This window comes from Euwallacea fornicatus, unplaced genomic scaffold, assembly GCF_040115645.1.
Source record: "Euwallacea fornicatus isolate EFF26 unplaced genomic scaffold, ASM4011564v1 scaffold_112, whole genome shotgun sequence".
Classification (NCBI taxonomy): Eukaryota; Metazoa; Arthropoda; class Insecta; order Coleoptera; family Curculionidae; genus Euwallacea; species Euwallacea fornicatus.
In genome coordinates this window covers 151,386-175,299 of record NW_027096080.1, presented here as the reverse complement: position 1 = coordinate 175,299, position 23,914 = coordinate 151,386, and the positions used below count along the sequence as shown (strand labels likewise).

The window sequence follows — 23,914 nt, the reverse complement described above, 5'->3', positions numbered from 1 at the left end:
TAGCTCTTCCCCCTGATCCCCTCAACTATCCGCATGACCGCCCGCATGGCGTCCAAGGTACTCCTGCCCTTGACGAACCCATGCTGACTCTCGCTCACCATTCCACGTACACTCGCTTCTTCCAGCAATCTGGTCTTGACCACCTTTTCGGTCACTTTTCCGAGTCCGTCCACGAGGCATATGGGCCGGTACGAGGCCTCTGCACCTGGATCACGTTTCGGTTTCTCCACCAGCACCAGTCGAGTCCTCTTCCAGACTTTAGGGTATTCGCCCGAGGTCAAGATGCGATTTACGCAACCCACCATACCCTGGGGCACTGCCCCAAGATACAGCTTCAAGACCTCGTTCGGTAACCCGTCCAGTCCCGGAGCCTTGCGGCTCTTGAGACTCCCGACGGCCTGACGGATCTCCTCCACGGTGACTCGAGGTACGTCATTCGGCCCCACTTGCACCTTTTCCCATACTACCCGCGGCTTCACCGGAAATAGCGTGTCCACCTGCCTGCGCATTTCTGCTTCGGGCAAGGGACCATTACTCAGACGGCCAAGTTTCCCGGTCACAATTTTGTAACCGAGCCCCCAGACGTCCGTCTCCAGCTCCGCACAAACTTTCTTCCACGCCTCCCTCTTGGCATTCCTTATGGACTCCTTGAGGGCCTTACGCTCTCTCTTGCATTCTTCCGCTGCACCTGTGTCTATCACACCACCTCTTCCTCTCACCCTCGTCCATCTCCTTCTCGCCCTTATGCACGCTTTTCTCCTTTCGGCAACTTCATCACACCACCAGTACACCGCACGCTTCGTTTTCCCATTGCCACTATCGCGCTTCCTCATACACTCGTCGCAGGCATCGCTTATCTCCCGAACTATTCCTTCGGGAGTTTCCACGACACCCAGATCGACTCTTTCGTTCACGTACCGGTCCACTTTTTCCAGACCTTTCGCACTCATCATCCATCCCCCTTTTTCCACCTTTTCTCTCCCACCATCAGACACTATCCCTCCCCGCACTATGCGATAGGAGATGTATCTGTGGCCACTACCACTCTCCATTCCCACTTCAACCCTCCAATCTCTCACCCAGCCACTCACCGACGCTCCCGTCATGGTCACGTCAATCAGTGACCTGCCGTTTCGGTTGCCGAACGTCCACTCATCCCCGATGTTGTTGGGGACGAGCTCTGCTGCGTCCAGAAACTCCTCCAGAACCCGTCCGTAGGCATTCGTCACCCCAGAGCCGAACCGCCCACTCTTAGCGTTCAGGTCCCCGGCAATGAGGACCCTCCTGCTGTCACGCCCCCTGACGCACCCCCCCAACCGATCGAGCCACGCCGAGAAATCGGCGGTGCTCTTGTTCGGGGAGAAGTACGCGGAGACGAGAGTGATGCCGTCCAGCTCCGCAACAACGAACCCCCGGTCCCGGTGGATCGACTTCACCCTCACACCCGGCGCAAGCCAGATGAAGGCGTCGTCGCACTTGTCCCGAATGAGTTCCCTTCCAGCCACGCACGGCTCTTGACCGAGCACCACATGGATGCCCTGCTCCCTGACCACCTGGTACATGAGGTCCGTCGCGAGACGGCCCCTGTCCAGGTTGATCTGCAGGCACCGCAGTTCCCCGTTAGACGCCATGATCCCAAACATACTCCACGCTCACGCACACGCGCATTCACACGCACTCACCCACTCGTGTCCGCACCTAGTCCTTCCGCTGCCCTTCCCCGCCGCTCACCATGGACCTGAGGAGTCTGTTAGACGGCGAAACATCCATCGTCTTCCCCGGGCCCGGTGTGGACGTCTCTGTGGGCTGCTCCCCGGCATCCGGCACCCTCTCCGCGCTCTTGGGCTTCCCCTCGGCCTCGGGCTCGCGCCCAGCCTTGGGTTTCCCCTTGGGCTCGGGCTCGCGCCCAGCCTTGGGTTTTCCCTTGGGCTCGGGCTCGCGCCCAGCCTTGGGTTTCCCCTTGGCCTCGGGCTCGCCCACAGCCTTGGATTTCCCCTTGGCCTCGAGCTCGCCCCCAGCCTTGGGTTTCCCCTTGGGCTCTGGCTCGCCCCCAGCTTTGGGTTTTCCCTTGGGCTCTGGCTCGCCCCCAGCCTTGGGTTTCTCCTTGGCCTCGGGCTCGCCCCCAGCCTTGGGTTTCCCCTTGGCCTCGGGCTCGCCCCCAGCCTTGGGTTTCCCCTTGGCCTCGGGCTCGCCCCCAGCCTTGGGTTTCCCCTTGGGCTCGGGCTCGCCCCCAGCCTTGGGTTTCCCCTTGGCCTCGGGCTCGCCCCCAGCCTTGGGTTTCCCCTTGGCCTCGGGCTCGCCCCCAGCCTTGGGTTTCCCCTTGGGCTCGGGCTCGCCCCCAGCCTTGGGCTTCCCCCCAGCTTTAGGCTCCCCCGTGGCCCCGTTGACCGCTCCGCACCCTGGTCCCCCGGCACTGTGCCCCCCTGTGCTGCACAAGGGGCAGAACCTATCCGCGCTGCAGGCCGCGGCCTTATGGCCCTCCTGCGCGCACCTTGCGCACAGCTGTGAGCGGTTCACCCCCTTGCATTCCCCCGCTCTATGGCCTCTTTCCCAGCAGCGGTAACAGCGGCCTGTCTCTCGCCTCTCTCTCAGCCGGCACCGTGAGATGCCGACCTGAAGATCCGAGATCTTCCGCAGTGCCACCGCAGCCTCTCCTTCCGCGAGAAGGGTGGCGGTTTGGCAGCTCCCAAAACTGGGACGCAGGCTGAGCAGCCGCAGCCGCCCCTGCCCCACCCCAGCCGCGGTCGCCACCGCCCCCACCACCTCCTCAGCCGTAGTCACCCCGTCCAGGCCATGGACGAGGAAGGCCACGGCTCTCCCGGCTCCCCCTCTCACTCTCCCTCCTCCCAGCTCCTTAGAGAGCAGCTCGCGCAGCTGCTCCCCCTTACCCCCCTTTGGCACGATCAGGAGCACCTCTCCCTTCTTTGTCTCCCTGACTGTGCCCACCTTCACCTCCGTTCCCCCCTTGGCCACCACCTGCCTCACCTTTCGGAGGGCGTCCAAATAGGAGGTCCCCTCCTCTCGCGTGACGAAGATGACGTCCTCCTCCTCCTTAGGTCCCGCCACCCTCGCCTCTCCCTCCTTTCCTCCCGGCACATAGAAGCGGAGCCTGATCCCGCTCCCCGCCGCCGCAAGCTCCCCCAGCTTCCTCAGCTTCCCGGGATCGGATCCCGGGACCTGAGGGATAACCACCTCCGTCCTCCCCTCCATCTGAGCGGTTCGAACGAGCTCCCTCAGCGCTCCGTAGACCGCCTCGGGACTCATCTCCCCACCCAACTGTCGGAAGAAGACGAAGCGCTCCTGCGTCTCCATCCTCCCCCCCCTGCGCATCCGGCAGGACTGCACAAGGAAGGGCATCATCCCCTCCTCCTGGTCCCCCCCTAGGTCCGCCAACTCTGGAAGCATGGCCAGGATCCGACCTTTGGCCACACTGTCCCCCTCCCCAGCAATGACCGCTATATCGTTGCGGTACCCCTCTGAGAAGGGGTCACCGCGAACCGTCTCCGTCAGCGAGAACAAACCCGCCTCCCACCTTTCCCGGATCGCCGCACGCAGCTCCCCGGAATCAACCAGGAGGCGGATTCGCTCCCACTGTTCCGCCGTTCTCCTTTCCTCCTCCGTGTCCGTCTGGACGCCGCAGGTAGCCGTCTCGACCCCCTCCCTGCGCGCCCTCTCGGATTCCTCCAGTCTCCCTCTCAGCCTTTCGACTTCCCTCCTGAGACTCTCTTTTTCCTCCTCCTCCCTCTCCTCCGTGCGCATCGCGTTCCGCAGAGAGCTCCTTAATGCCCTCATGGCATTATTGAGGTCCTCCTTGGACCTATGCCCCCTCTTGATGACCCGGTCCAAGTCCTCCACCCTGGCCAGGATCTCCTCCAGAGGCGAACCCCCCGTAAACGAGAGGGAAAAGCTCTCCTCCGCCCTCCACCGCTTTTCTCCTTTTGGAGTACTTGCCTGAGGAGGCATCTCATTCGGGAAAGCAAAGGAGAGTTCCTCCCTCTTCGCTCTCTCATCCATTCCACACACACCACTCATCTCATCCCCTCCACTCACCTGTCTCTCCTTCCCGCTGCTTCCCTCTCCTTTCCCCTTCGGTGGGGTACGCTTTAGTTTCGCGCTCCTCGCGAACCCCTCCCTCGTCTCCATCCTCTCCCATTTCTCCGGTAGGCTGGATTGCCTAGAGTGTTTCTGGCCCTCCCCAGAATCCTTGGGGCCAGCGCAGGCTACCGGGGCTCTCACCCGGTCAGAACCTACGGCGGGACTAACACCCGCCTGGGGTACTATGTTTTGCGATTCACTCTTCATTTTTTCTTTTTTTTGCCTTCCCCTTGTCTTCTCCATCCAGGTTAGTCTTTGGGTAAGCACAGGATATCAGGATGGGTTCTTCCAGGATTTTGGATAATTTCAAGGACACTCCGTGGAGTCGGAATTCATCAAGGATAAGGTGATTGGACGAACTGCACTTGGGACTCGGTACAATTCCAGCTTAGGTATCCGTAGGCTCGCCACACCTATGTTCACTGGATGAAGGTGAACCCTAACGGGGCCGCTAGGAACCGGACTTCCATCCAGCCATGCATCCCTTCGGCGCGCACCCCACCTTAGGATTTGGAAGGTATTTAGAGTGGCCTCACCACCCGGCCCCCAGGGGGGCCCCCGCTCACCCGATTCGCCCCGATGATGACCCCATCCCTGCAGCCCCCATCAGTACCAGTCGGATGTTTACGGTATGATCTTTGGATAGGACGATTAAGGATTCTCCGAAGAGCGGAAGTTTGCGAGGATTAGGGGTAAGTTGGGAGAAGCTGCACTTTGGTAGGAAAGTACAATTTCAGCTAAAGTTCCGTAGACTCGCCAAGTCTGAATTCACAGGGTGAATCTTTACGGGGCCGCTCGGAGCTGGACTTCCCCCCAGCCTTGCATCCCTTAGACGCGCACCACACCATGGGAATTGGAAGGTGTTTATAGTGGCCTCACCACACGATCTTGAAAGATCCCCGCTCACCCAAAGCAGCCCCGGTAAAACAACATTCCTGCCATTTCACCGAAGCACATCAGATGTTTACGGTATACTGAGCTGGTCCACGGCAGAAGTTTTCATTCCGGACTTGCAAATTTTACTTTGCAGCCATCACTTATCACTTCCACTAACCAAAGCCCCGCAAGGAGCATTGGCCATTCCCCTATCCGCCACCCGGGGGACGCGCCTGATAGGTTGCTCAACCCACAGGAACCTGAACTAACCTGAACTAACCTGAACTAACCTGAACTAACCTGAACTAACCTGAACTAACCTGAACTAACCTGAACTAACCTGAACTAACCTGAACTAACCTGAACTAACCTTTTTTTTTTTTTTTTTGTTTTTTTTTTTTTTTTTTTTTTTTTTATAGAGGTTAGGGGAATCTGCCAACAGACATCGGGGGCCTGGCTCATAGCGATCTTATGCGCCCCCTTTGTGTCGGGTTGGTGTCTCCGATCGGGAGAGCACCTACCGACTAAACCCCCTGTCCTCTCTTCACCCCTGAGTGTGTGTTCCCCCCCGGCTCGGTTCATCACCATTCCTACGGGGGGGGAGGTGGCATTCTCGACGACTACCTCCGCCATCCTCGTGGAGGTAGGGTTCCCTCAATCCTAATCGCTGTCCGCCTCCACAAGTCCACGTACAGTCCTACCAGCTCTCCTCAAGTTTTCACTTACTCTCTTCGCTTCCATGATCTTACCTATCATGAAAGCAAAGGCGTCCCACTTTCTCTCGCTCTCGACAATCTCTCTACCGATAGAGTTTCGATCCAGGGTGAGTCCGCCCGCCCTGGCTTCCGCTCTATCGGCTTCCCAATGTTGACACTCCCAGAGCGTGTGCTCCGGCGTGTCAGCCATACCGGTTGTTTCGTTCCCGCAGAACCAGCAGTGGTCGCTGCGCTCCGCCCCTATGCGTCGCAGATACTTCCCGAACACGCCGTGCCCGGTGAACATCTGCGACAGGGAAAAACTGGGCTTCGCCCATGCGCACTCGTACCACTGCCTTATGCTAGGCACGAACACCTTCATCCATCCTCCGTACTCGTTCCATTCCCTTTCCCATTCCTGAATTACCCATTCCGACACCTCGTTTTTGTGCTCTCTCCCGCGTTCCCACAGCATTCGTCTCTCCTGCACTCTTATTCTTACAGGAGGGATCTTGGCCAGTGCCAGCACCGCTTCGCCCGGAGCCGTCCGGTAGGCGCACGCCACCCTGAGCGCGAGTCGACGATTGGCTCGCTCCAGTATGCCGTGGTACCTCCGGTACGCCAACTCCGATTGCCAAATCGGAGCCGCGTAGAGCAGGGCTGACGACGCCGCCATGACCATCACCCTCCTCCGTTCGTAACTCAGGCCGTTTGCTCTCGGGAGGATCCCTTCCATTTTCTGGACGATCCTCCCTACCTTTTCGGCTGTTCGTCGGGCGTGTTCGCCGAAGCGGGCATTCCTGCCGAACCACACCCCGAGATACTTCAAATGCTCGACCGTCTCGTAACTTCTTCCATCCATCGCTATTGACAGACTCGTCAGCTTGCGCCTTCCGGCCAGGATCACCATTTCCGTCTTTTCGACGGCCATGCTAAGCCCCTTCCTGCTGAAAGTTTCGGCGACCAGTTGCATGGCCCGCCTGACTCTCGTCTCCAGGATTTCCCCGTTCTTTGCCTCCACCACCAACGCGAGGTCATCCGCGTACGCCACCGGAGTGACGCCCTTTGGATAACCCATCGTCAGCAGCTCGTCGTAGAACAGGTTCCACAAGACGGGACCCAGAACGGACCCCTGGGGAACCCCACACGTCAACTCTCGAACTTCCCCGTTTGGCAACGTCAAAAAACGATTTTGCAGGTATGATTGGATCACTCCAATCAGATACCTGCTCACCCGGGACCTCCTCATCGTTTCGACGATGAGATCCCACGGGGCCGCGTTAAAAGCGTTACGAACATCAATTGTCACCATAACGGAAAAGCCCGCGTGAGCGTAGCTCTTCCCCCTGATCCCCTCGACAATCCGCATGACGGCACCCATGGCGTCCATGGTACACCTGCCCTTCATGAACCCAAACTGCCGCTCACTTATCATACTCAGTTCGTTTGCTTCGTCCAGTAGTCTGGTCTTGATCACTTTCTCTACCACTTTCCCGAGTCCGTCGATGAGACAGATGGGCCGGTAGGAGGTCTCGGCGTCCGGGTTACCCTTCGGTTTCTCCACCAGGGCCAATCGGGCTCTCTTCCAGATTTCTGGGAAACTTCCCGAGGTCAAGATGCGCGATGCGCAATCGGCCATACCCTGGGGCGACGCCCCAAGATACAGCTTCAAGACCTCGTTCGGAATCCCGTCCATCCCCGGGGCCTTACGGCTCCTCAGAGTACCGACCGCCCGGCGAATCTCCTCAGTTGAGACCCGGACCACTTGAGTTTCCCCCGTTTCCCCGGTATCCCAAATGACCCTCTCCTTCGTCGGAAACAGTTCGTCCACCTTCCGAAGCATTTCTGCTTCTGGGAGGTGGCTTCTTTTCAAGTGACCAAGTTTCCCGGCTACGATCTTGTAACCGAGTCCCCAGATGTCCCTTTCTAGCTCGTCACAGAGCCCCTTCCACGACTCTCCCTTGGCCTTCCTAATGGATGCCTTCAAGACCTTTCTTGCCTCGCGCAGGGACGACTGAAGGTCGTCCAGTCCTCGCGGTTCCCGCCGGACTCTCTCTCTCATCACCCTTCTCCGGGCCCTGACGCATTCTCTCCTTTTCTCCGCGATCTCTTCGTTCCACCAATACGCGGCCTTCCGACCTCTACCAGCCCCCTTCTTGCGAAGGCACTGGTTGCAGGCGTGAGTGATGTCCCTCACTATTAGTTCGGGATCATCCGCCACGCCCACATTCTGGTCTTGGTCCACGAACTGCCTCAGTTTCTCCAATCCGCGGCTATCCACTACCCATCCACTCGTCACCCTCTCCGACTTTGCCCCTTGTGCGTGTCCCTCCCCGCCGATGGAGAAAGACACGTACCGGTGCCCGCTTCCGCTCTCCGTCTCGCATTCAACTTTCCAGTCTCTCACCATTCTAAACGCAATCGCTCCCGCCATAGTAATGTCGATCAGCGACCTTCCGTTTCTGTTTCCGAACGTCCACTCCCCCCCTTGATTGAGAGGAGTGAACTCTCCCGCGTCCAGGAAATCCTCCAAGGCAAGACCGTAGGCGTTTCGCGCGACAGAGCCAAAACGCCCACACTTTGCATTTAGGTCCCCAGCGATGAGGACCCTCCTGCCGTTCAATCCCCTCACGTACCCCTCTAACCGAGCGAGGAACGCCTCGAATTCGGCCGTCCTCTTGTTCGGAGAGAAGTACGCTGAGATCAGCGTGATACGCTCCAACCCTACCGCCACGAATCCCCGATCCCTGTGGATGGACTTGACCTTCACGTGGTCGGCTAACCACACGAAGGCGTCGTCGCACCTGTCTCGGATCTCATTCCCTTTCGTTTGGTTCGGCTCTTGACCCAGAACAACGTCGATGCCTCGTTCCTTGACCACCTGGGTCAGTAGATCGGTTGCCAACCGCTTCCTGTCCAGGTTGATCTGGAGGCACCTGAGGTCCCCGATTGCCAATTCTTTGACCACATTCACTCTCCCTCGCTCACGCTACTTGAGGATCACTTACCCCGTTTCCTCCTCTCCTCCTCCAGCAGGAGGGGGCTGCGTCCCCTCCTGCCTCCTGTCGATGGTATCGGACACCACCCCCACCACTTCTCCGCGCAAATCACTCACCCTCGGCACTCCGCGCGCTGCTACTCCGCCCTGTTGCGGGACCTCCCGAGCATCCTTCTCCCCCGAGTTCGGAGGGGATTCTCGGGTCATCCCGCCCCCATCCCCTAGGTCCTTCTCTCCCTCCCCCTCTTTGGGGGGGAGGGAGAGCGTTCCTTCCGTGGTCTCTTGCCCCTCTTTTTGGAGGGTTTTGGTTTCCCCTCGGTGACATCCCCCTGTTCGAGTGTCGTGGTGGGTGTCGGCTTGGCAGCACCCTCCACCCTCTTTTCCCGCCCCCCGCATTCTGGACTCCCCGCACTGTGGCCCTCCGCGCCACAGAGGGGACAAAACCGGGGATACTTGCAATCCGCGGCCCTGTGCCCCTCCCTGGCACATCGAGCGCACAGTTTGGCCCTGTCCACCCCCGTACATCCCCCCGCCCTGTGGCCTATCTCCCAACATCGGAAGCACCTGCCGGAGTCTTTCAACTCCCGCAGGCGGCACCTCCCGATGCCCACCCTGAGGTCGGCGATCCCCCGCACCCTCGCCGCCTCCAACTCCCCCACCACGCGGATCGTGGCAGTTTGGCAACTGCCGAAGCTCTCCCTGAGGCCCACCAGTTTTACCTGGTCCGTCCTCAGAGCGGCCGCAACGGCAACCGCCTCCACCACGTCCACGTCCCTCGCCAGGGCGTCCAAGCCGGTGACCCGGAACGTCACAGATCTCGACCCTTGCCCCGTGCGTACCCTCTCAGCCCCCAGACCCTTGCCCAGGATGGCCTTGAGCTCCTCGCTCTCCTTCGCCCCCCCCTTGGGGAGAGTGAGGAGGACCTCCCCCTTCCTGGTCTCCCGCACGGACCCAATCCTGAGATCTGTACCGCTACGCGACACCAACTCCTTCACCCTCTTGAGGGTGTCCCCATAGGTGGCCCCCGCCTCTCGGGAGACGAACACCACCTCTTCCTCGCGTCCACTCGCCTGGACCTTCGTCCCCTGCGCAGGCAGTATCCTCTCTCCCACATTTTTAGCCGCCGCATACAGGAGGATCCGTATCTCCTCTCCAAGGTCCATGGCCGCCATTTCCATTATCCTCCTAAACTCCCAGGGGTTGGCTCCGTGGACCATCGGGACGACGATCCTGCTCCTCCCCAGTCTCACCATCTCCCTCAGCAGGCTCCTTGTGGCTTCCAGGACCATCCTTGGTCCCGTCCCCTCGAGTTCGCTGAAGAAGATTCTTCTCTCCTGCCTCTCCTCCTGCTCTCCTACTTGCAGGGTGTACCCCTGCAACATAGAAGAGAACCCCCCTTTCCCCTCACTTACCAGCCGTAGCTGCTCCAGCCCTGGGATGAGCTGGAAGGCCCTGGTTCTCGCCGCTTCGTCCTTGGCCCCCACCATCACTCCCAGGTCGGCATCAAATCCGTGCCGATACGGGTCCCCACTCCTGATCTCCGTCGCCACGAAGTCGTCCCTCTCCCATCTGAACCGGAGCGCCTCCTCCATCTTGTCCTCTCGGACCAGCTGGTGAATTTTGCGCCTCCTCTCCTCCTTCCTCAGCTTCGCCTCTCTCCACTCCTCCCACGGCTCGGTCTGGCATCCGACCGTCGCCGTGGTATGCGTGGGGGTTTTCCCCCCTTTACCCACCCCACTTACCTTCGGCGGTCCTCCCTTTTGGGTGTCCCCGTCGTAAGTCATGAGGTCTGAGGACTCAAACCTCCTCTCCTCCAGCCACCTGCGCACAACACTTCCCTGGAACACCTCCACTTGCTTGGCAAGCTTGGAGGTGATGTCCTTAATGTCTCGCTGGGTGTTGCGCTCCATTCGCTTCCCCAGCTCCCCCACCAGGGACGTGATCCCCTCCATGGCTTCTTTTATGACGAAGGCATCGGGGATATCCACAGTCTTCCTCTTCGTCCTCACCTCTCCTGCTGTCCCCTCCTTCCCCTGCTCCTCCCGGTTCATTTCCTCGTCCTTCAGCACCCGCTCCATAGCCAGCTCCTTCTTCTTCCTTTCCTCATTCACTCCATCTCCCTTCTTCTCCTCCTTGGTAGGTGGTGGCGGCGTCCTACTTACTTTGCCCCCCTTCCTAAAGGCGTCCTCCATCTTCTTCGGCTTTTCGCCGGAGCGTTCTTGGCCCTCCCCAGAATCCGTGGGGCCAGCGTGGTCCACCGGGGCTTTCACCCGGTCGGAGACCACGGCGGGATTTTTACCCGCTTGGGGTACTCGTTTTTTTTGATCGCTCATCATTAAAAAAAAAAATTTTTAACACACACGTCACTCTCATCCAGGTAAGTAAAAGGTAAGTATGTGGGAATTAGGATTGGTTTTCTTAGGATTTTCAGGTAAGTTTTGTGGACACTCCGAGGAGTTGGCTTTTCCGGGAATCAGGTAAGTAGGACGAATTGCACTTTGGGATATAAGTACAATTCCAGCTTAGGTATCCGCAGGTTCGCCACACCTGTATCCAGTGGATGAGTCTGGACCCTCACGGAGCCGCTAGGAACTGGACCACCCCCAGCCACGCATCCCGTCGGCGCGCACTCCACCTTAGGATTAGGGAGGTATTTATAGTGGCCTCACCACCCGACCCCGAAGGATCCCCGCTCACCCAACTCACCCCAGTAGAAACAGTATTTCTACCATTCCACCAGTTAGAGCAGATGTTTACGGTCTGATCTTTGGATAGGACAAATAAGGATTCTCCTTAGAGCGGAAGTTTTCAGGAATAAAGGTAAGTTGGAGGAAACTGCACTTTGGTAGGTAAGTACAATTTCAGCTGAAGTTCCGCAGACTCGCCACGTCTGTCTTCACAGGGTGAATCTTCACGGGGTCGCTCGGAGCTGGACTTCCCTCCAGCCTTGCACCCCTTCGGCACGCACCACACCTTGGGAATTGGGAGGTAGTTATAGTGGCCTCACCACTCGATCTCCTAGGAGCTCCCCACTCTTCCAATTTGCCCCGTCAAGACAACATTTCTGCCATCTTACCAGGACAAACCCGAAGTTTACGGTATGATGAGCTGGTCCACGGCAGAAGTTTTCGTTCCGGACTTGCAAGTTTTAAATTGCAGCCATCACTTATCACTCCCACTAACCAAAGCCCCGCAAAGAGCCTTGGCCGTTCCCCTATCCGCCACCCGGGGGACGCGCCTGATAGGTTGCTCAACCCACAGGAACCTGAACTAACCTGAACTAACCTGAACTAACCTGAACTAACCTGAACTAACCTGAACTAACCTGAACTAACCTTTTTTTTTTTTTTTTTTTTTTTTTTTTTTTTTTTTTTATAGAGGAGGGAAACCTTCATAGGTACCCGGCCTGTTGTTCTGGCGACCGGGTTATGTGGGATTCGTCCCTGAATGGGACGCCTACCCACTAAAACCCTCCTCTCTTCACCCTGGTTCCCCCCCGGAACCGCCGCTAAGCATTACTTCAGGGGGGGGGGGGTATTTCCCTTGACTACCCCACCCCCCCAAAGGGCGGGGCAGCCAGTCGTCTCTTTCTTTCCTCTTCTCTAGCCCTTCTCAAAGCCCTTCTAAATGCCTCACATTTTCCTGTTCCTGTCCTATGTCCCTTTTCATTACAAATCCCACACATGTCCTCCCCTTTGCAATCCTGTCCCTTATGACCTTCTTCGCCACACACAAAACAGCACCTCGATCTGTCCTTCCCTGTACATTCTCTAGCTTCATGCTCAAATCCCCAACATTTATAACACCTTTTCACCTCCAGTCTTTTCTCCATTCTGCATCTCACATATCCGATTCTGATGTATGGGTCCTTCATCAATTCATCCGCCACTTTCTCGCCCATAACCACTGTCACCGCCTGTGTGTCCCATTTATTTGCCCTCATGTCCCCCAAAGAAAAGTCATCCTCACTCAGTCCTATAACTCTCGTCATTATCGCCTGCTTTACCTCTTTTCTCCCTGTAGTAATCTCCATTCCTCTTATGTGTATGGCAACCCTTTTTGTTTTAGGTCCCATAACTCTCACTTTCGTCCTCAACTGCCACTCTATCGCACTCTTGATCTCCTTGACGCATCCTACATCACTTCCCATTGTCATTAGAATTTTCCCTTCTTTCGTTGTTCTCAGGCCATTTATTTCCTTGTTTCCTCCCTTATATTTTATTGATTTCTTTATTTCACCCATCGTTGTCTCCAAGTCTTCCCCACTCACCCGGTACACCACTAGAGCGTAACTTTTCCTTTTTCTTCCTCTATTTATCTCTTCTTCTTCCCGTCCGTCCGTATAGATCATGACCTGAGTTGTTCCGTTTTTAAACACCGCTTCTATTATTTTTCTTAGTCTCTCAACACTCATCCCCTCAATTCTATGCATTGCCACCCACTCGTCGTCCACAGTTTCTGTTTTAAGTTTGTATAAGTTTTCCCAAAGTTCTTCCTCCTTATCAGTAAGTCCAATTCTTATAATTTTCTGTCTTAATTGTTTCTCCCCCACCCCAGATTTGAAGTTATGAAGTTGCTCAACCACCACAAAATCTTCCTCACATTCCATTAATTCCGGATACCTTCTTCTATATTCGGCTTGCACTCCCTTTTCCATCTTAGTATCTCCCATCTCAACCATCACTACCTTCACCGTTGTCATTTTACTGTTCAATGGATTCCCAATTTTAATTTCCGTATTTATAAAAGTCGATTCAAGCCAATTATTTTCAACAATATTTTTAAAATCCTCATAATTATTAATACCATCTATACTTTCAATATCCCCTTCTTTATTTGTTTGAGTTGCTTGTTCTACCGTTCCTATTTTTTCTGTTTGTACATCAGCATCGTTAATCGTTTTATCCGCCTTCTCGTATTTATTGTTTTCTAGCCAGTCCTTAATTATATTTCTTTCGAATACTTTCTTTTGTTTTCCTAATTGTTTGCAAATTTCTTTGATATCCCTATGAGTGCTTTTTTCTATTTTATTTTCTAAATTTTTAATTAACCCCTTAACCCTTTCTATTGTTTCCATCAGAATAAATACTTCTACGCTTTCTTTTTTCTTATATGGTTCTTCCCCGATGCATCTCTCCAATTCAACCCTCAACACCCTCGAGCAAACTTGGCCCCCCCCAGAATCCATGGGGCCAGCGCCGGCCACCGGGGCTTCCACCCGGTCGGAGCCGACGGCGGGACTATCACCCGCCTGGGGTACTCTAATGTTTTGCTTACTCATTTCGCCCTTTTGTGTGTCTCTCTTAGTCGGTCTCCCCCTCCTCTGACCTCTCCAGCAGGAATCCTACTGGAGAAGACAGAAGAGTCGGAAACGTGAAGCCCCCCCACCACGACAAGGTGGAGACACCGCAGGGGGGAACCTGAACTAACCTGAACTAACCTGAACTAACCTGAACTAACCTGAACTAACCTGAACTAACCTGAACTAACCTGAACTAACCTGAACTAACCTGAACTAACCTGAACTAACCTGAACTAACCTGAACTAACCTGAACTAACCTGAACTAACCTGAACTAACCTGAACTAACCTGAACTAACCTTTTTTTTTTTTTTTTTTTTTTTTTTATAGAGGAGGGAAACCTTCATAGGTACCCGGCCTGTTGTTCTGGCGACCGGGTTATGTGGGATTCGTCCCTGAATGGGACGCCTACCCACTAAAACCCTCCTCTCTTCACCCTGGTTCCCCCCCGGAACCGCCGCTAAGCATTACTTCAGGGGGGGGGTGGTATTTCCCTTGACTACCCCACCCCCCCAAAGGGCGGGGCAGCCAGTCGTCTCTTTCTTTCCTCTTCTCTAGCCCTTCTCAAAGCCCTTCTAAATGCCTCACATTTTCCTGTTCCTGTCCTATGTCCCTTTTCATTACAAATCCCACACATGTCCTCCCCTTTGCAATCCTGTCCCTTATGACCTTCTTCGCCACACACAAAACAGCACCTCGATCTGTCCTTCCCTGTACATTCCCTAGCTTCATGCTCAAATCCCCAACATTTATAACACCTTTTCACCTCCAGTCTTTTCTCCATTCTGCATCTCACATATCCGATTCTGATGTATGGGTCCTTCATCAATTCATCCGCCACTTTCTCGCCCATAACCACTGTCACCGCCTGTGTGTCCCATTTATTTGCCCTCATGTCCCCCAAAGAAAAGTCATCCTCACTCAGTCCTATAACTCTCGTCATTATCGCCTGCTTTACCTCTTTTCTCCCTGTAGTAATCTCCATTCCTCTTATGTGTATGGCAACCCTTTTTGTTTTAGGTCCCATAACTCTCACTTTCGTCCTCAACTGCCACTCTATCGCACTCTTGATCTCCTTGACGCATCCTACATCACTTCCCATTGTCATTAGAATTTTCCCTTCTTTCGTTGTTCTCGGCCATTTATTTCCTTGTTTCCTCCCTTATATTTTATTGATTTCTTTATTTCACCCATCGTTGTCTCCAAGTCTTCCCCACTCACCCGGTCCACCACTAGAGCGTAACTTTTCCTTTTTCTTCCTCTATTTATCTCTTCTTCTTCCCGTCCGTCCGTATAGATCATGACCTGAGTTGTTCCGTTTTTAAACACCGCTTCTATTATTTTTCTTAGTCTCTCAACACTCATCCCCTCAATTCTATGCATTGCCACCCACTCGTCGTCCACAGTTTCTGTTTTAAGTTTGTATAAGTTTTCCCAAAGTTCTTCCTCCTTATCAGTAAGTCCAATTCTTATAATTTTCTGTCTTAATTGTTTCTCCCCCACCCCAGATTTGAAGTTATGAAGTTGCTCAACCACCACAAAATCTTCCTCACATTCCATTAATTCCGGATACCTTCTTCTATATTCGGCTTGCACTCCCTTTTCCATCTTAGTATCTCCCATCTCAACCATCACTACCTTCACCGTTGTCATTTTACTGTTCAATGGATTCCCAATTTTAATTTCCGTATTTATAAAAGTCGATTCAAGCCAATTATTTTCAACAATATTTTTAAAATCCTCATAATTATTAATACCATCTATACTTTCAATATCCCCTTCTTTATTTGTTTGAGTTGCTTGTTCTACCGTTCCTATTTTTTCTGTTTGTACATCAGCATCGTTAATCATTTTATCCGCCTTCTCGTATTTATTGTTTTCTAGCCAGTCCTTAATTATATTTCTTTCGAATACTTTCTTTTGTTTTCCTAATTGTTTGCAAATTTCTTTGATATCCCTATGAGTGCTTTTTTCTATTTTATTTTCTAAATTTTTAATTAACCCCTTAACCCTTTCTATTGTTTCCATCAGAATAAATACTTCTACGCTTTCTTTTTTCTTATATGGTTCTTCCCCGATGCATCTCTCCAATTCAACCCTCAACACCCTCGAGCAAACTTGGCCCCCCCCAGAATCCATGGGGCCAGCGCCGGCCACCGGGGCTTCCACCCGGTCGGAGCCGACGGCGGGACTATCACCCGCCTGGGGTACTCTAATGTTTTGCTTACTCATTTCGCCCTTTTTTGTGTCTCTCTTAGTCGGTCTCCCCCTCCTCTGACCTCTCCAGCAGGAATCCTACTGGAGAAGACAGAAGAGTCGGAAACGTGAAGCCCCCCCACCACGACAAGGTGGAGACACCGCAGGGGGGAACCTGAACTAACCTGAACTAACCTGAACTAACCTGAACTAACCTGAACTAACCTGAACTAACCTGAACTAACCTGAACTAACCTGAACTAACCTGAACTAACCTGAACTAACCTGAACTAACCTGAACTAACCTGAACTAACCTGAACTAACCTGAACTAACCTGAACTAACCTGAACTAACCTGAACTAACCTTTTTTTTTTTTTTTTTTTTTTTTTTTTTTTTTTTTTCCCGTGGAGAAATCTTTTATAGACGAAGGGGCCCCAGGTGTCTATGGGCCCCAACAGTGTTGGACTCCCTCCCCCAATGGGAGATCTACCAACCAAAACTCCACGTATTACTCCTTTCTGCGCCCTTGTCCAGAACCGCCTCACGGCATTGTTGGACATTGCACTCCTGTAGTGCTGGGCTATAAATTCCTCCTTAATTTATTATTATTTAATACTATTATTATTTTTACTTTTATTTATTTATTTTTTCATTTTATTTTATTTATTATTAATTATTATTATTATTATTTTTTAATTATTTATTCTTATTATTATTATTATTTTTTTTTTTTTCAGATATCCATCGGCCTCAGTTCCTGCTACCACGATGTTCATCCTCCAGCTTCTGTTTCATTATTTTTTCCACTAATTTTTCTATTTTGTTCCAGGTATCCGCCGATTTCAGCATTTCCTGAATAAGATTGTTCACCTGCAGTTTTATATTAATTTGTGCTTCGACATCTTGTCTCTCTTTGGACCATTTATCGCAATAGAACATGGTATGTTCAGCAGTATCTTCAGTTATATTACAATATCTACATGTTGTTCTGTCACTTTTTTTAATGTTGTGTTTATATACTTCAAAACATCCATGCCCTGTTAATATTTGTGTTGTGTAATATGTTAGTTCGCCATGTTTTTTTTCCAGCCAGGGTTTTATATTTGGTATCAATTTTCTAGTCCACTCTGAGGTTTCTCCATTTTCCCATACTTGCTGCCATCTTAGAATACTGTTTTCTCTTTCTAGTTTTTTGTCTCTATCCGTCATTCCCATAGTTTTCGCGCGTTCTTCGGCTAAAATATCCATTGGAATCATCCTTGCAAGAACGAGGATTCCGTCCGTTGGTACCGTCCGGTAAGCTCTCGTAGTTCTAACAGCCATAATTCTCTGCATACTGAGTAATTTTTTCCTGTATTTTTCCACCTTACAGGCTTGGTTCCATACGGGTGCCGCGTACAGTGCGATAGATTCTGCTACTGTGGCTAGGATTCTTCTTTTCCCTTCCGAAGGTCCCTTGGTTCGGGGCATCAACCGGAGAAGCGCAGAAGCAGCTTTCTGCGCTTTCTCTGTCGCATACAAGATATGTTTCCCAAAATTTAAATGTTTATCAAGAACTACGCCCAAATACTTTACTTGATCTTGTGGTTGGATCTCTATATCCCCAATATTAAATTTAACATTTTTATATTTTTTTCTTCCTGATAACATTATGGCTTCAGTTTTTTCAGGTGCGACTTCTAGCTGGTTTTCATCCATCCATTCGCAGATTCTACGCAGGGCTTCATTACCCAGGTAGGTTATATTTTCTACTGTTTTAGCCGTGAGAACCACCGCAAGATCGTCAGCGAAAGCCACCGTTTCGACCCCGCGAGGCATATCAATGGACAGCACCCCGTCATATAACATATTCCAGAGGACTGGGCCCAGCACCGACCCCTGAGGGACCCCTGCAGTGGTACGTATTTGAGTCACCGAATCAATTTCTATTTCCCTATTTCTTAAATAATTATCTATTATTTTTTGCAGATACCCTGGTATGTTTCTTCTTGACAACTCTCTCTTAATTAAGTTCCAGTTTGCGGTATTAAAAGCATTTCTGACATCAATCGTGATCAACGCACAGAAATTTCTAGTTTTAAAAGTTTTACCCATTTCTTTTTTTGCAATGCCACAAATGAATTGAATCGCGTCTATGGTGGATCTATTTTCTCTAAAACCAAATTGTCTATCGTTTAATCGCTGTTCCCCTTGTAGTTTTTCTTTTATTCTCATACAAATTAGTTGTTCAAATAATTTTCCCATTGTGTCTAGAAGACATATAGGTCGATATTTAGTAGGTTCCTCTTTACTTTTTTTAGGTTTTTCTAGTAGTACAATTTTAGAAATTTTCCATTCATGTGGGTACTCCCCCTTTTTTAGTATATTATTTAATATTTGTAGCATATAGTTAGGTTCTAGATTTACAATTAATTTAATTAATTCAGAAGGAATTCCATCTCTACCCGGTGCCTTTTTGTTCTTCATTTTATTTCCAGCTTTTTTCAGTTCTTCAAGTGTGAAGGGGATAATTTGTGTATCTATGTTGTTTAGTTGGAAGTTTTGTTCATTCGTTTCCAAGAAGAGATCTCTCACTATTTTTATTTTTGTTTCTCTGTCAATAGGTCTATTTTCAAGAATCTTTTTCGTAACTATTTTATATCCATTTCCCCAAACGTCATTATTTATTTCTTCGCACACTTTATCCCACTGTTCGTCCTTAGATTTTAGGATAGCTTTCTTTAATTCTAACTTGGCCTTTTTGTATTTACTTTTTAGTTCTTCAAATTCTTCGATGGTTGCTCTTCTCCTCTTTGCTAACATAACTCTTCTATTTTTTATACACTTTTTCCTCAGTTCGTTTATATGTGCGCTCCACCAATATACTTGTTTTTTATATTTTTTTACTTTTTTTGGTATAGATGACTCACAAGCTGCTATAAGATTTCTTTTTAAACTGATATTTGTATGTTCTGTATCCACTTTAACTAATTCTCGGAATTTTTTACTAAACTTATCTATTTTTATATGTTTCAGGTTCCACCGAGGAATACGTGTCTCGACTGCCTCTACGGTACGATGTTTCTCAATCTCAAAATATATGTATTTATGATCACTTAAAGACTCCTCTTCCATGACATGCCAATTCTTCACTTTACCTGCAAGATTTTCGCTGCTGAGTGTGAGATCAATGATGGAAGAACTTTGGAATTTTTCGAAGGTAGGTGTATTGCCTATATTCTGAATTATCAATCTGTTTTGTGCTATGAATTCCCGCATTACCAGCCCTTTTTTATCAGTTTTTGTTTCACCCCAATCAGATGCTTTTGCGTTAAAATCGCCTGCGAATATTTTATTGCCGTCATGTTTACTGATGTTTGTTATTTTTTCCAGGTACTTATTAAAATCCGCAGGATTCAATTTTGGAGTTGCATAGCAACAATAAATAGTAAGATTCTCTATTTTAACATACACTATTCCTGCTTCTGACCCATGTTCCTTAACAGGTAGATCATCTGCAAAGATTCCTATTGCCGCCACCGACAGCTCATCTGTATACCACCTCGTGCTGTTCACAGCTTTTTTATTTGGTTCTGTTAATATTGCAATATCAATTTTATTTTGTTTTATTGTCTGGCTTAATAAGTCCATCGCCCTTTTATCTGTGTTTAAATTAATTTGTAGTATACGTATATGTTTTTGGTTCATTTTTAAAGATAAATATATTATTTGATTAATTTATATATTTTTATTTATTATTTATTATTTTTTATGCAATTTCTATCACCTTAGCTTCGTCTTCATCGATTTCAGCTATTTTATCGACATCTCTTTTGTTTAAATTTTTTTTGGTTTTTGATAATGCCCTTTTATACTCCCTGCATTTACCTCGTCCCGTGATATGGCCCGCTGCGTCGCATAGCACGCAATATTCCATTCCTTCGCATTCCTTTTCTAAGTGGCCCTCTTTCGCGCATTTTCGGCACAATCTTGTTCTGTCTAGCCCCCTACATTCTTTCGCCACGTGATCGAACTGCCAACACTTAAAGCATCTTTTAACGTTAATCGTTTTTTCCATTTGACACGTAACCATTCCAATTCTGATGTCTTCATCCAGTAATTTTTGCACATGTTCTTTCTTTATTGTTACAACTGCTGTTTGTGTTCCACGATCATTTTCTCTCAGGTCGCTAACTCGTAGGTCATCATTTCCAACTCCTAGTATATTTTTCATAGCTTCCAGAACTTCTTCTTTTTTTGTTATGCCATCTATGCCTTTAATAAATAATGTTTCTTTATTTTCTTGAGTACCTAATTCTATCATTTTTCCTGTATCAGACTTTTCTATTTTTTGTTTGATTTTATTTACAGCATTTTTGTCCTTATCTATAGCAATAAGCATTTTTCCATCTTTTGTTTTTCGTATTGTCTTAATTTTTTTTATTTCTTCACTATTTTCAAGTGATTTTTTTATATTTTCTAATGTCTTTTTATAATCATTGTTTGTATCAATTAATAATCCATATGTATTCCTTTCAGTAGTTTTTTTGTTATTTCATTATATTTAGGCGTAGTTTTCTGAATTGTTGTATATGTCGGAGATTTATTAGCCCTTAAGTTTAGAAATGTAAAATTCTAGTTAGCAATAAGGTTGAAGAGCAGGCTGACAGCTTTATCGCGGAGATAAAGTACTGTCGAACGAGGTCGCTACCACCAAGGGCGAAATCGAGGGGCCATGTGTGCGAACCTTCGTGGGAAACAGGGACTAACAGGTACTTTTATCCCTCGAATTTGAAGGACTCGCGAGATCTGGGAAACCAGAAACCGAAAGGGACAGGCAGATTAGATTGGCAAGTGACGAGAAGCGCTTGTGTGGTAGCGAATTCGTTGGCTTTGCCCTTCTTCTATTCTTGCTATTGAAATAAAAACTAACTATATTGCATCATCATGGAAAACCTTCCTGTTGATGCTCCGACATCAGAAGTGGGATTCAACCGCGAACAAGGTGATAGTGCTCAGTGGCGTGCTTTGTTCGAAGCCCAAAACAAAAACATGTTAGAGTTGATAAAGGCAGTGCGATTTCCTCAGCCCAGTGTCTCCAACGCGCCAATTGTGTCGTTACCAAAGTTCAACCCGGACAACCCCGACTCGGACGCTGATGCTTGGTCTACCACCGTGGAAATGTGTTTTTCGGGAAACCCATTGAAGGGAGGCGAACTAGTTTTGGCACTAAGTAGCGCTTTGGAAGGAAATGCTTCCCAGTGGTTGTCGCAAATATGTTTTCCCGATATTACGTGGGCTCAATTTAAGGAACTATTCATAGAACGGTTTCGAGGTTCTGAAACCCCTGCTGCCACCCTTATCAATTTACTAAACAGTCGCCCAAGGGATAATGAATGTCTCTCGGTCTACACCAGCCGGCTGATCACATCATTGATGTCAAGATGGAAAACAATGGATACAGAAGAAATCGCTGTATCATTGGTCCTGGCTCATGTGGCACAGTTTGACAGTCGGCTACAACGTATGTCTTTCACCACAAAGGTAACAACCAGGCAAGAGCTACACCAAGAGTTGAAAGCATGCTCTTTTAAACGGAAGAATCTTCCCGAACCATCCAAGTTCGAAAACAAAAGGACAAAATATCCTGGTATAAAATGCCATTCTTGTGGTAAACTTGGGCATAAAATGGCAGAGTGTAGAGTAAAGAAAGACAGATCAAAATTACCTTCAAGCAGCAAGGGAACGACTGATAGTATGTTGACCTCAAGGGGAAAAACTACTTGTTTTAAGTGCGGGGAAGTAGGCCATATTTCTACAGTGTGTCCCAAAAACACTAGTGAAAAGCGAGTAAATGTGTGTAGTGTGATGGAGCCCATTGGCAAGCTCGTGCAATCTGGTGAGTCGTATCCATTTTGTTTCGATTCAGGCGCTGAATGTTCTCTGATAAAAGAGACTGTAGCACGAAAATTTTCAGGCAAGAGATATAATAACTTAGTAGTCCTAAAGGGTATAGGTAACGCTAACGTTAATAGTACCTTACAGATACTAAGTCAGGTACAGATAGACGATTTCTTTTTGGAAATATTGTTCCACGTCATTCCTGATGATTGTCTAAAACATGACATACTGATAGGTCGAGATCTTATCGTTCAAGGCTTTAACATTAGCATTACGCAGGACAGTTTAATTATCTCTAGAAGTAAAGTCACAAACATTTTGGAAGTTAAAGAATTAAATATCAGTAATGTTGATACCGAACTAATTGGCGAAGAAAAGGATCAATTATTGGGTGTTCTGACTAAATTTTCCGAATATTTTATAAATGGGTTTCCGCGTACGCACGTTACTACTGGTTGGCTTGAAATACGTCTCAATGACCCTAACAAAACTGTACAAAGGCGCCCTTATCGACTCAGTGCTGGCGAAAGGGAAATTGTGAGAATTAAAATTAAGGAACTACAAAAATGCGGCATTGTCCGTCCTAGTTCGTCACCTTTTGCTAGTCCTATGTTACTTGTTAAAAAGAGAAACGGTTCTGATCGTCTTTGTGTGGACTATCGTGAACTCAATGCTAACACGGTAGCTGATAAATATCCCCTACCTTTGATTTCAGACCAAATTGCTCGACTTCAAGGGGCAAAATATTTTACTTGTTTAGATATGGCGAGTGGTTTTCACCAAATACCCATCCATCCCGATTCGATAGAACGTACGGCATTTGTAACACCTGATGGTCAATACGAGTTCTTAGTCATGCCGTTTGGCTTAAAAAATGCCCCCTCGGTGTTTCAACGGGCAGTTATGAAAGCGTTGGGTGATCTTGCATACTCGTACGTTATTGTCTATATGGACGATATACTGATTGTCGCCTCTACTATTAGCGAATCAATTGAGAGATTGCAAAGGGTACTTGAAACCCTTACGAAGGCGGGATTTTCATTTAACGTAGAGAAATGTTCTTTCCTCAAGACCAAAATTGAATATCTTGGATATGAAGTTGAGGGAGGTAAGATTAGTCCTAATCCTCGTAAAGTTCAGGCGTTGGTTGATTTACCCCCTCCCCGTACGGTGACTCAGGTGAGACAATTTATTGGGCTTGCATCTTACTTCAGACAGTTTATCGCTAAGTTCTCATTAATCATGAAACCGCTATATTCTTTAACTTGCAAAGACGATAGTTTTAAATGGGAACCGAGGCACGAAGAACTACGGCAGAAGATTGTCTCGATTCTAACGAATAAACCTATCCTGACAATTTTTTGCCCCGACTACCCCATAGAATTGCACACGGATGCTAGTTCTGACGGATATGGTGCCATTCTATTGCAGAAAATTGACAATAAAAGGAGAGTAGTCGAGTATTATAGTAAGAGAACTTCCCCATGCGAGTCAAGATATCATTCATATGAACTAGAGACTCTAGCCGTCTTCAACTCCATAAAGCATTTTCGCCATTATTTATTCAACAATAAGTTTGTAGTATATACTGACTGCAACTCCCTAAAAGCATCTCGGACAAAGATTGATTTAACACCAAGGGTACACCGCTGGTGGGCTTATCTACAGTCCTTTGATTTTGATATAGAGTATAGAGAAGGGAAACGTATGGCTCATGTAGATTTTCTTTCTCGAAACCATCCTACTCAACCTTTGTCAATTTTAAACAGAATCCAAGAAAAGCGCGTAAACATTGCAGAAATTTCCGAAAATTGGCTTCTTTCAGAACAACAAAGAGACGATGAAGTAAAATCGATTATTTCGCGATTACA

At 49.2% G+C, this 23,914-nt stretch overlaps 3 protein-coding genes and 2 long non-coding RNA genes across 6 annotated transcripts; 1 reads left to right on the top strand and 4 right to left on the bottom strand.

Annotated features, from left to right (window-relative positions):
• Positions 1–11,763: 11,763 nt before the first annotated feature.
• On the bottom strand, positions 11,764–12,128 carry LOC136350116 (uncharacterized). Its single transcript, XR_010734077.1, has 2 exons — positions 12,000–12,128; positions 11,764–11,969 (listed from the first exon to the last, which is right to left on the bottom strand). It is a non-coding gene; the product is annotated as an uncharacterized lncRNA (long non-coding RNA).
• Positions 12,129–12,245: 117 nt separating this feature from the next.
• LOC136350115 (uncharacterized) lies at positions 12,246–12,931 on the bottom strand. The gene is made up of 2 exons (XM_066301637.1): positions 12,479–12,931; positions 12,246–12,423 (listed from the first exon to the last, which is right to left on the bottom strand). The coding sequence occupies exons 1-2, from the start codon at positions 12,905–12,907 to the stop codon at positions 12,277–12,279; spliced, it is 576 nt and encodes a 191-aa protein (XP_066157734.1). The 5' UTR covers positions 12,908–12,931; the 3' UTR covers positions 12,246–12,276.
• Positions 12,932–14,464: 1,533 nt separating this feature from the next.
• On the bottom strand, positions 14,465–15,067 carry LOC136350111 (uncharacterized). The gene has a single exon (XM_066301636.1). The coding sequence runs from the start codon at positions 15,065–15,067 to the stop codon at positions 14,465–14,467; it is 603 nt and encodes a 200-aa protein (XP_066157733.1).
• A 1,787-nt stretch (positions 15,068–16,854) lies between these two features.
• On the top strand, positions 16,855–19,883 carry LOC136350106 (uncharacterized). Of its 2 annotated transcripts, XR_010734072.1 has the most exons (5): positions 16,855–17,103; positions 17,834–18,060; positions 19,179–19,362; positions 19,536–19,590; positions 19,649–19,883. It is a non-coding gene; the product is annotated as an uncharacterized lncRNA (long non-coding RNA). The 2 variants fall into 2 exon arrangements; XR_010734071.1 differs by lacking the exon at positions 16,855–17,103 and having other exon boundaries at positions 17,110–18,060.
• A 28-nt stretch (positions 19,884–19,911) lies between these two features.
• Positions 19,912–20,466, bottom strand: LOC136350110 (uncharacterized). The gene has a single exon (XM_066301635.1). It carries the CDS (start codon positions 20,464–20,466, stop codon positions 19,912–19,914), a length of 555 nt encoding a protein of 184 aa, XP_066157732.1.
• Positions 20,467–23,914: the final 3,448 nt, after the last annotated feature.